At 42.9% G+C, this 12,183-nt stretch overlaps 1 protein-coding gene across 1 annotated transcript; it reads left to right on the top strand.

Moving 5' to 3' along the window:
• Window positions 1-945: 945 nt before the first annotated feature.
• On the top strand, window positions 946-10,696 carry mcm7 (minichromosome maintenance complex component 7). Its single transcript, XM_073487528.1, has 15 exons — window positions 946-1,139; window positions 2,973-3,052; window positions 3,970-4,134; window positions 4,323-4,447; window positions 4,811-4,991; window positions 5,083-5,220; window positions 5,312-5,461; window positions 5,601-5,715; window positions 5,827-5,958; window positions 6,316-6,399; window positions 6,660-6,871; window positions 6,967-7,232; window positions 7,339-7,507; window positions 8,980-9,089; window positions 10,086-10,696. The coding sequence occupies exons 1-15, from the start codon at window positions 1,109-1,111 to the stop codon at window positions 10,309-10,311; spliced, it is 2,184 nt and encodes a 727-aa protein (XP_073343629.1). The 5' UTR covers window positions 946-1,108; the 3' UTR covers window positions 10,312-10,696.
• Window positions 10,697-12,183: the final 1,487 nt, after the last annotated feature.

Genomic DNA, 12,183 nt, shown 5'->3' with positions numbered 1-12,183 from the left:
GAAAAACGAATATATGAAACACATCAAAGATACTTAAAAATATCTTAGATGAGTTAATTATAAGTGATTGCTTTTCTTTTTTTTCATTCAGGAACCAAAATAATGCATATTCATAAAATAAAGCAAAGCCAAGAAGAATGAACTTGCAGTAGTGCAGTATCTTGCCACAGTCTAGCATAGTAACAGTAGTTTTTTCAAGCAGGAAAAAAATTGTATACAATCTCCACCAGTTTTACACAGTAAAGTGTGTTTACAGGTCTTGGGGAGTATGACTGTATATGTGGAAAAAAGTTGCATAAAGGCTTTTGTGGCTGCAGAGGAAGCTGCACGTATTCTGATAAATTCCCTCCAGTGATTTCACTCAGTGGCTACGCTGCATTGTGGGTAATGTAGTCAGCGTCAAGTGTTCTTCATCCTTTTTGAAACATGCTGCATACGTTACCCACAATGCAACTGAGTGACATCACTGGAGGCAGGTTATCAGATTACATGCAGCCTCTTGAGCCACAAAAGGCTTTATACAACTTTTTTTCCCCCCCACTTAAACAAGTTGTACTCTTTCTATATGTAAACACACTTTAATCTGTAAAAAATGGTGGAATTACCCTTTAAGGCACCTCCTTTGTGAAGAGTTATCTGTGAGGAAACCACCATGACATCATCAAGAGTCACGACAGTAAGAGAAAAGAGTTTAGATCGGTGTATTTCGGCCATGATCTGGTGTTTACATCGCCCGTCCTGCAGCCTGCAGGCTGTGGCGGGAGTTCACTCCGGGGTCACTATGAAATCCAATGATCGCCTTTCGCGCCATTCCCGACTCACGGGGCGGAAGTGTGCAGAGTCACGTGACGTACGTTCGCCCGCAACTTTCGCGCCACCACGAAAGCCCGCCCCTCCCCGCGGAAAGCAGCGACGCGATTGGCTGCTGCAAACGTCAGATTCGCGCCACTTCTTCGCACCGCGACCGGAGAGAAGCTGCGGAGCTGCGAGTGAATGAACGCGGGTCTGCGGCCACTGTGAAGTGACTAACCCGTGAATTTACACCGCTTTTACGGTTTCGTCGGCACTTTTTGGATTTTGGAGTCAAGTTATCTGAACTCGTGAAGCCATGGCTCGTAAGGATTACGCGGCAGAGAAAGGTAAAGTTAAAGGGTCGAGCCTCACAGTGACGGCATGGCAGCAACAGGTTGTCCTAAATGACTAAACGTGTGTCTTTGTGTTGTGTAAAACACCCTCTGCATCTGTCGGTTAATGAGTGTGTATCGGTGAGTGTATAAAGTTAGCTTACATAACGTGTAGCGATCTTAAATCATTGTGTTTGTGCAGTTCAGCCTCGTATGTGAACGCCGCCTCCTCGTTTTCCCCCTTTTGCATTAACTTTACTTCCCGGTGAAGAAGCGTGTTAGTGTTGTCTGTTGAATGTACTCTGCAGTGGACTAATTTACACGCTGGGGTTGTTCAAACTTTCCTGAATGTTAGCTAACTTGTCGGCATTGTCTATAGCTTGTGACTGCAGTGACCCGGATGGATCCGCTTAAACAAAGGAGCAGGCGCCACCGTGCGAGCACATGTCCGACAATAACTCGCACTTAGTGAGCTAATGAAGCGAAACGGAGCTTATACGTGATGAGATATCACTGTTAGATAATTGGTATCATGTGCTTTTTTTTGGTTATATAATGTGTAATATTATTTCAACTCTCAAAGCATCACAACAGTCCCATTTTAAGACTTACCGGAAAGCATTGTTAGGACGGATTTGTGCCGACGTCACAGATAACTATCCCACCGGACGTATTGTTACTCTTTGTAGTTTGCTGCTACTTTTTTATTTATTTATTTTACGTGACGTGATTCACTTGTATCAACAATGACACTACACGCAAATGCCTTCAAACAACCTGAATGAGTTAAACAGATGTATTCAGCGCTTATTAAGCCGATCTGCAACGTTTAATTCTGATTTTAGGCGTGTTAGCATCACTGCTGCCTGCACCTAGTTAAGTTAGCTGAGCTAGCTAGTTAACTAGATACACGACTGCCACTTACACACGGTTTGAGTACAAATGCCAGCTTGTAAGCGGACTGGCTGCCTTGTGCCTTGCTTAAGAGCACTTCAAAAGCTTGGTTTACGTGGGGGGGGGGGGGGGGGGGGGTGAAGGCGACTCTGCTAAGCTAACCGAAGCTAACGTGAGAAGATGGCTGGCCGCGGTTCGACAACAACAGCCGGGACTATTTTTAAGAGCGGACGGGGCCGCGGAGGGATACGACGAGTGACGAGGCACAAAAGCCATGTGCTGCTTTGTTTACAATAACATCCTCGAACAGAGAAATAATAAAGCGCAGCTGCAGTTTTTCTGCCACAGCCTCGAAGTAAGTGGAGTGTTTTCACCACCGTGTCAGGACTAGTTTCGTTTGTTGTAACGTGGAATTAAATATTCTCAGTAGTTCTGGTTCTTTCGAGAAGTGAAGGGATATTTTCTCTCTAAAAAAAAAAAAAAAAAAATGGACACTGAACTGAGCGCGACTGTTGTTGTATTTACATTCTCACCCCGGAGCGATCTGCTGCGTAATGTCAGTGATTTTCGTCCCGGGACTGTGATTACAGCCACACTCGAGCGGATTTTGGTTGGTGGTAGTACATCAGAGGCAGTTTGTGCTCTACTGTAGGCAATAGTGACTCATCGAGATTACAGGATGCCATGTTACTCAACAAAGGGGGTCGTCGCAGGACAACAAATTAGCTCCCAGTCTCCAGGCCCACTGCTGGTGCTGTTAATCCAACATTTTCAGCTTTTAAGCTTACAAACTAGAGCTAACATTTAAACAAATGGAAATTAATAGCAGTAAACAATGATTTTTGTGTGTGTGTGTGTGTAACAAAAAATCTCCACCTAGTGTCTGCTGGATGTGGCCTGTATTTTTCTGCTGTTAATAGTGCTGAAAGGTGTTTTTTTTTGTTTTGTTGGCAGATAAATGCAAAAGGTTCCTGCAGGAGTTTTACTCAGAGGATGACAACGGGAAGAAGGTGTTCAAATATGGAGCTCAACTTGTAAGTACAGTAAACAATTAATAAAAAGGGCTTGGCTTTCTGAGTTGGCTGCTGCGGCCTTGATAAGACATGTTGTTGATTGAAAGATGATATTGACATTATCCCACAATACTGAATAACAAGATGGAGGAAAAAATGCTGTTGAGGGGTGGAATATTGATGTAGATTAAAAATGTATGTTTTGTCTTTAACTTCAGCCATTTTTTTTTTCTTTGAACTGTAATTAGTTAGTTGTTGCTAATCATGATGCTTCAGATCTGGAGGGTGACCCACCTTAACTGGTCTCTTACATGTTTTTGATCAAATTTATATAGTTTTTGTTGGGTGGTGATTAACATGGTGAAGAGTAGGGAATTCTAGTATCCGGAAAAACTGGTATGCAGTCTGAAGTTTACTGGAGCACACAGATTAAGACGGCAAACTTTATTAAACTACAGACATTTTGATGCCGTGTTCTCTGACGGACTCTGATGAAGATGCACATGATGTTGAAGCGCTACTTATTTGTTGCCTTAATCTGTGTGCTCCAAAATACTTGGGACTGTATTCCTGTCTCAATCTTTTCATTATTGCTCTCCAATAAAGGCATAAAATATCTCAAATAGACTGTAAAAGTAACAACATTAAAATTGCTAGTTCAACCAACTGGTATATGCTTTTCACATTTATTAAATCTAGCACAACTGCACAGCTAAGCTAAGTATTGCCTCTATGTTCTTAATATAATTACTTGAATAAAAGATGGAAAACACCATCACTTTATGTCCAGTTTTACCACATTATAAACATGTCTCTGGATAGAAAGTCTGAATAGTCTAATATATGTCTAAAGTTTGAAGTGTGGAGGTGTCATTGTTTCTGTGCAGACAAGGTCGTGTGATGAAATGACTCGTCTAATTACTCGTCTGTGTGTACAGGTGGCGCTGGCCCACAGGGAGCAGGTGTCTGTCTTTGTGGAACTGGACGATGTGGCTGAAGAAGACCCCGAGTTGGTCGAGAGCATCTGTGAGAATGCAAAACGCTACACAGGCCTGTTTGCCGACGCCGTCCACGAGCTGCTACCAGAGTACAAAGAAAGAGATGTACGTATATTTGCACTTCGTTTTTAATAGGATATCTGCTCTCGGAGGTGGAGACTATAATGACGGTTTTTAATGCAGTATCATACTACAGCTTACCTTTTGTTTTTTGGTTCAGCTCCAGTTCTAATGTATCCATTACATGTCTGTTTATTAAAATAGAAATGCACAAATACTTCTGTTCTATCCAGGTTGTGGCAAAGGATTCTTTGGATGTGTACATTGAGCACAGGCTGATGATGGAACAGAGGGTTCGCGACCCTGCGGACACTCGAGACTCTCGTAACCAATATCCACCTGAACTCATGAGGAGATTGTAAGTTGAATCAGACTTCAGTTTTTATTGGCACTTGATAACACCAGATGGGGCACTAGGGCTGCAACAAATGACTATATTCAATACCATTTAATTTTCCTTTTTTTTTTTCAAGATTAATCTGTTAATTGTTTAGTCTATGAATGATTAAAATAATTATGCTCAGGGTAATTGCGATGAGCATGTTTTACAAAGTGACGTCCTCAAATATTTTTCTTGTCAACAATCCAAAACCCATCATTTACTATCATAAGTTTACTTTTTCAAGCAGTCTTTAACAGAATGTTGTTTTCTACTGTGAATGTTTCATGTGTGTTGATGTTTGAAAACCTTTCTCACTAAATTTGTATCTTCCATCCACAGTGAGCTGTATTTCAAGCCACCCACCACCAATAAACCCAAAGTGGTCCGTGATGTACGCGCTGACAGCATCGGTAATCTGGTGACGGTTCGAGGAATAGTGACGCGCGCCACTGAGGTCAAACCAATGATGGCTGTCGCTACGTACACATGTGACCAGTGTGGCGCCGAGACCTATCAACCAGTAAGATTAGCTTTGGTCCTGTCAGTCAATCATTCATATCAACAATATATACATTTATAGGAGTCCCTCATTAAGTCTTTTCTTCCCTCAGATCCAGTCTCCTTCCTTCATGCCGCTCATCATGTGTCCCAGCCAAGAGTGCGTCACCAACAAATCCGGAGGTCGACTCTACCTGCAGACCAGAGGCTCCAAATTTGTCAAGTTCCAGGAGCTGCGTATTCAGGAACATGTAAGCAACTTAATCCAATAAACTGCTCACTCGCTGCTGCTGAAATTATTCTGTTAGGATTTTCTGATGAATTTCTTCTGTTCTCCCACAGAGCGACCAGGTGCCCGTCGGTAATATTCCAAGGAGCATGTCAGTGTACGCCCGAGGTGAAAACACACGTCTCGCCCAGCCAGGAGACCACGTGGCCATCACCGGAGTCTTCCTCCCTCTTCTGCGCACAGGCTTCAAACAGGCTGTTCAGGTGTGGTGCTTTGGACCTGAATTTAGGCTATTGGCTAGAAATTCTGATCTATGACAGAAAGTTTATTCAGTCTTGGTCTTCAGTTTTTTGCTGTACACGATCCTAAAACACATCTCATGTCCCGATTTGGTAATTTCAGGGTCTTCTGTCAGAAACCTACCTGGAGGCTCACAGCATCACACTCATGAACAAGACAGAGGACGATGAGCTCGGCAACGAGGAGCTGACTGAAGAGGAGCTGCGTGGCATCACAGGTTGGTGTCTAGACTTCCATAAATGCAACTAAATTATTCAGTATGAATGCCCAAACCTGAGCCTTTCCTACTCTTTTAGCAACTGAAGTGATTTTTTATTATCTGTTACAGATGAAGGATTTTATGAGAAACTAGCTGGCTCAATCGCACCAGAGATCTACGGACATGAAGATGTGAAGAAGGCTCTGCTCCTGCTGCTGGTTGGAGGAGTCGAACAGGCACCCAAAGGCATGAAAATCAGAGGTGAGCGTTGCTAAATGTGATTCTGTCCATTGGGGATTGTGTTCACATCTGAGGAAATTAAAACTTGTTTAAGTATCAAATAATAACCCCCCAAGGCTGATGAATTCATCTCTTGAAATATACTTTGTTTTCCAATAGTTCCCTCTTTTGAAATCTTTCTCCACTTATTATGCACTTATTAACATATTATGACAAAATCTGTCACCAGCAATTATCTTTAAAAAAACGGTTTGGATGATCATATTCAAATTTCTTCTAACAGTATCTGTGGTGCATTTCTAAAAAGGAAAGCGTTTGCCTTCATGAAATCCTGTAAAAACTGCAAAACTCTTCCTGTTTTGTCTTTTCTCCCTCAAGGCAACATAAACATCTGCCTGATGGGAGACCCAGGAGTTGCCAAGTCCCAGCTGCTGTCCTACATTGACCGTCTGGCTCCTCGAAGTGAGTACTGTCCTGTTTGTTGCAGTAAAAGTCCAGTGTCTGGTTTAATATTTTATACAATAAGGTGTTCTCCTTCCATTAGAGCTTACATTGTTGAATATTAACTTTTAATGAGTGTAGAGGTTGTGTGTTGGACACTAGAATAATTTGGAAAACAACAAAATAAGCAAAACTGTAGTTTGCCATTTGATTTACAACCTTGTACCAGTATTTAGACTTTTAAAAAAAGTGATCTTTCTCCTGTTTTTGCTCGTCTTTAGGCCAGTACACAACAGGTCGTGGTTCGTCTGGTGTCGGTCTGACTGCAGCAGTGATGCGTGACCCCGTGACCGGAGAAATGACCCTGGAGGGCGGAGCCTTGGTGCTCGCTGATCAGGGCGTCTGCTGTATTGATGAGTTTGACAAGATGGCAGACGCTGACCGCACAGCCATCCACGAGGTGATGGAACAGCAGACCATCTCCATCGCTAAGGTAAACAGACCCACACTTGTTAATCAGCTCCACAGATGGCTTAGTTAGGCTAATTAGTTGCCACGTCTCCACTAACTTTTCTCGCTCCTCTCCAGGCCGGCATCATGACCTCCCTCAACGCCCGTTGCTCTATTCTAGCAGCAGCCAACCCTGCCTATGGCCGCTACAATCCCCGGAAGAGCATTGAGCAGAACATCCAGCTGCCAGCTGCTCTGCTCTCCCGTTTCGACCTCCTCTGGCTGATCCAGGACAAGCCGGATGCCGACGCTGACCTGCGTCTGGCCCAGCACATCACCTACGTCCACCAGCACTGCCGCCAGCCGCCCACGCACTTCACCCCCATCGATATGAGACTGATGAGGTGATCTTTTAACCCATTGAAAAAGATGATTGTCCTGCATATTTCAGAAACGCCAACTACATGTTCCGTGACATGGTCTTAACCACGATCTTAAATGTCCCCTCAGGCGTTACATTGCTTTGTGTAAGAAGCGGCAGCCCGTCGTACCAGAGGCACTGGCTGATTACATCACTGCTGCATACGTAGAGATGAGGAAAGAGGCCCGAGTCAGCAAAGACACCACCTTCACCTCTGCCCGTACCCTCCTCTCCATCCTTCGTCTGTCCACTGCCCTGGTGAGAACACCTCGACTCTAGTGAGCTGTGGCTCACTGAAAAACTTAATTTGTTCGGTTTCTTTTTCTTTCTTTCCCTCAAATTAGAATATTTTGTTTGTAAACATTGCAGAGTCTTTACTGGTGCCGTGGATGGCTAAATATTGTATTTGATAAGTGATGATCTTCCTTTTGTCTTCATCAGTAGTCCACTGTGTGATAAAGTGCTTACAGTGCAGGTAGTGATGATAACCTGGCCTACTGCAGTGTGAGCACTTCTTTCCCACGCTGGTCAAAAAATCTCCAGTCTACAACACAGATAGACAGATGTATGTGTGATGTATTTTGTTCTCGGCTGTATTTTCTGGTCTGCTGTCCTCTCTGTTGGCCTGTGGCTGCCAAAAGTGCTGTTTGTGCAGGTAGCAGTCATCTACCTACTGCAAAACCAGCACTTCAGGCAGACAGGAAGGCAACGTGCTGCACGCAGACGTCCACAAGGGGGCAAAGTGCAACAATCTGTGTAAAAGAAACTGCTTGAGTTGCAATCCTGAGGAGTAACTATTATTTGCTCCACACCTGCACATCAACTGAATTCTGCATTAATTCAGGCCTAGTCCACACATGCACGGGTATTTTTAAAACTGGGTTTTTATAACAAAAGTGATCTCAGTCGAGGCGAGACTTTTAGTACCATTGGTGCTCATACTACGCCTGAAAATGCCTGTGTGCAATATCGTCTTAACAATATGGCTCTTTTCTGTTGTATTATCATCAGTTTGTCTTTCTAAATACAAACTATACAACATCCATTCTGTCAATGCGCGATAACATGCTCCAAAGATACTACATACACTAATAAGACTCGATTGCAAACTGACTGTGTGGTTCCCTGTCATTGTTTCCAAAAATCTGAGTTTCTGCACATCCAGATGTTAACATGAAAACAGAGTCTGAATATCTTCACCCCTGAGGAAGTTTTCCAAAAGCGCTGTTTTCAGTGACCTAAACACTGTTCACATGTACAAAAGGCCAAAGTGCATATGCAACACCTGTGTACGTGTGGACTATGCCTCAGATGCTACATGTGTTTCGCTTGTATAACCATATGTGTGAGCTGCAGTCTGATCCTGGCCAGCTTTGCGGGGTGGGCAGTCAGCCTGTGTGCGTTAGGAGCAGCTGTGCAAACCCATGCAAAGCTGACCATGGCCAGAATCCTCATCAGTAAGTTCTGCATAAGGATCTTCAAAATATCCAGGTTCTCTTTTGGGATATATTTTATGATTTCAACCTGTAGAGAGACTAGCTGGTGTTGAGAGGCGGAGACTTGGGCAATTGCCGGCCATCCCAGAGGGCATTGCACTTGTCTCGGTCTGACAGTGCCGGCACAGCGCAGCCTTCGTAATCAAGACGCAACTTAAGTTCCACTTTGATACATTTTTAGTCTTATTCATCTGAAATCACAATCTCCACCCTCCTTTTGTTGCCTTTCTTTAGGCTCGCCTCCGCATGATGGAGTCTGTGGAGAAGGAAGACGTCAACGAGTCGATGAGACTGATGGAGATGTCCAAGGATTCACTGCAAGCCGATAAATCCAGCACCACAAGGTTGGTGTTAACATTGGAACCTTAGACTTGCTTAATGATGGTATTCGTTCTGCTCCTGCTGCAAATAACTTAAGTGACCGGATGTCATCCAACCCAGAATCCTCTTTATGAGTTTCTCGTATACCTGTAAGAGAAGCTGCATATCCTGGAGGAAGCTGTAAAACGTCTCTGGGTTTTTATGGAGCTCTGTTCACACGGCAGAGTGTTCACTGAGGCAGGCGTCAAGACTAGTGACGTGTTCACACCACTTAGCACATACATTAATCTACCAGTCAGTGCTTTGAAATTCCAGGAGGAAGTGGGAGGGAGATAAGTCTTGTTTGTGCATCCAAAATGGCATCAGATTAAGAAATGTGTTCTTTTTAACACGTGAGATGAGATGAGTTCGCTACCAGAAATCAGGAGACGGGGAGACTCGCTCTGTTCAAAGGTGCAAAATTCGCCTACAATCACCTCAAAAGTTCAGTTTTACATGTTAGATCTTGTTTTAGTTAATCCATACAAAAAGTGCAGTGGAAAAAATGACAATGTGTGATTTAAGACATGAGTTTCATTTCAAGAGTACATCCAGCAATTTTACACCTTCAAGTGTGTGAATAAAAGTAGTATAAAGGCTTTTGAGGCTCAAAGGTGGCTGTTAAATTGATAAATTGCCCCCAGTGATGTCACTCAGTGGGTAATTGAAGCAAAACATTTTGAAAATGAAGAATTATTTGTGGAGTAAAAAAGGTCATCTCTGGTAAAATGTCAGACAAGTGGATTGCTTTTCAAAATTGGCGCCAGTATTACCCACAATGCAACTGATCCACTGCTTCATGCTACTTTTGCAGTAGAATTTAAAGCCCTGTAAACATACTTTGTCTAAAATAACGCTAACTTTGTCCACTTTCCAATATAACATTTACTCAACCTTAAACTGTGAATCAAAGCAACAAAAGTCAAAAAAATATTCTTCCAAGGTCTAAGAGGTCTAAACTCTAAATTGTTTGTGTTCAGGACTCAGCGTCCGGCCGACGTCATCTTCTCTCTGGTGCGCGAGCTCTCCACAGAGGGCGTAGCAGGCCGCGGTGGAGCCGGCGGGGTGGTCCGCATGGCTGAAGCGGAGCAGCGCTGCGTCACGCGTGGCTTCACACCCGCCCAGTTCCAGGAGGCCTTGGAGGAGTACGAGGAGCTGAACGTGTGGCAGATCAACCAGGCTCGCAGCCGCATCACCTTCGTCTGAACGGCCCGGGACACATCATCATCACGCACGCTGCGTCTCCTCTATTGTGGGCTTTCTACAGACTTCTATCGGGGCTCTACATTTTTTCCTCCTCCAGCATTTTGTAACACAAGTCGAGCAGATTTGGGGACATTTTTTTTAAGCAGGACCATTTTGCAAGAATTCCTGCTGTTGGAGACCCATAGCTTTTTACATGTTAAGAAGTAAAGTCACTTGTAAATATGTATGTCAGAACTTGAGGCTGTGTAGTATCTGCAGTTTAGAGATTAAAGCTTCCAAAGTATTTCTGTACATTTTATATACGCTGTAATGCAAATTGAGCAAGATAAATTAACGTTGAGCCTTGTATTGTGACGGATAGTTATAATAAATTGTTGGTTCAATACATTGCTGTACGTGGTTCATTCTGACTCCAGCGCTCACATGAAACGAGAAAGTTGAAGTGTGCCACGATCCCACCCCCCCTCCGAACACCTGGTTTGTTACAGGAGCTGCTTTGTTGACATAATTGCTGCTTTCAGAAACACGTCTTGCTTGTAAAACCTGCGAACACACAGGGCTGCAACTAACGATTACCTTCATTATCGTTTGGTCTATAAAATGTATAACATTTCCTAAAAGCCCAGGGCTGTGTCCTCAAATATTAATTATTAGTTTATGGCTGCGATGGTTATTTTCATTATTAAACCAGAGCTGTGTTTACCAGCCATTTTCCTTAAGGGACCCTTTTCCATCATTAAGTAAATGACCCCCAACTGAGTCACATTTTGTGGATATTTCAGTAGCAACGTGGACGAATTTTGAGCAGATTACTTTGAATATTGCATCAGATGAGTTTCCCTGTGGTTGTCATTACATTTTTAAGACAATTCTGTATTTGTTATGCATTTTAAGCTCTTAACAGTCATTCAAACTATAAAGGATTATATTTTGACAATTTCGTGTGTTCTTCTCCGTGACACTTGGCTCTTTGTTTTAACTGCATAGTTTCCTGATACAGGACGAGGCTGTTTAGCAGAGTGTGAATATAGCTTGTGTTCAGGTCTTCATTCCTTGTTTCAACATTTTTTATATTGTAAATATTAATCTAAACTTTAAAACATCAACCATTTCAGTTGGGAACCAGCGATGGATGTTTCCTCATTAACAGATTAATCATTTAATCTCAAAAATGTCTGACAACAGTCAGTTAATATGCCTGAATGTGGTAGTGTTTGTCTTTTGTGCTTGATAAAACAGATGATTAATTTAATGATTTGTAATTTAATAAACTAGATTGGCACTCAGTAGAGAGCATACCTCTGCCAAGGCCCAACAGTCGCCTTTAATTCAATCAAGGCTAGTCGATATCAAACTCGACAGCCCTGTATCACTCTAAATTTTAAACCACCCATAACTTCTTAACCATAATTTAAACTCACCAGATCTAGGATCAAATTGTATTCACTCGTAGACACTGGCCACCTAAATACATTTGCATTATTCTCTCAGAAGTTAACAAAATGTATAGTCTTGTAATGTTGAAGTAGGTGAGAAAAAAATTCCTGGATCCGCATCCAAAGATAAGAGGGTCTATTCTGGGCTGAGAGTCATCCTCCATCCAAGTTTTGTGGAAATCCGTCATGTAGTTTTTGTGTAATCCTGCTGACAAACCAACAAACCAATGGACAGGGTGGAAACAAAACCTCCTTGATGAAGGTATATAATCAGCCTAGCACCAACAATTGAAAGAGTAGCAGCTCCTGCTGGACTCAGATTGAGTTAATTAGAGGTGCTCCTTGGACCGGCTCACATGCAGACATAACTGTTATGTCTGCATGGAGCACCATGTTGTGTCAGAACATAAAAAATCATAACAAGGGAAATTCCAAG

Source organism: Pagrus major, chromosome 18 (assembly GCF_040436345.1).
Source record: "Pagrus major chromosome 18, Pma_NU_1.0".
Taxonomy (NCBI): Eukaryota; Metazoa; Chordata; class Actinopteri; order Spariformes; family Sparidae; genus Pagrus; species Pagrus major.
Note: the sequence above shows the minus strand (reverse complement) of the source record. Positions and strands in the feature narration are given on the sequence as shown.

Coding starts and splice junctions, on each gene's coding strand:
- mcm7 (XM_073487528.1), top strand. CDS start 1,109: ATGGCTCGTAAGGATTACGCGGCAGAGAAAG. Junction 5,959..6,315: donor CAAAGGCATGAAAATCAGAG/GTGAGCGTTGCT, acceptor TTCTCCCTCAAG/GCAACATAAACATCTGCCTG. Junction 7,233..7,338: donor ATCGATATGAGACTGATGAG/GTGATCTTTTAA, acceptor ATGTCCCCTCAG/GCGTTACATTGCTTTGTGTA.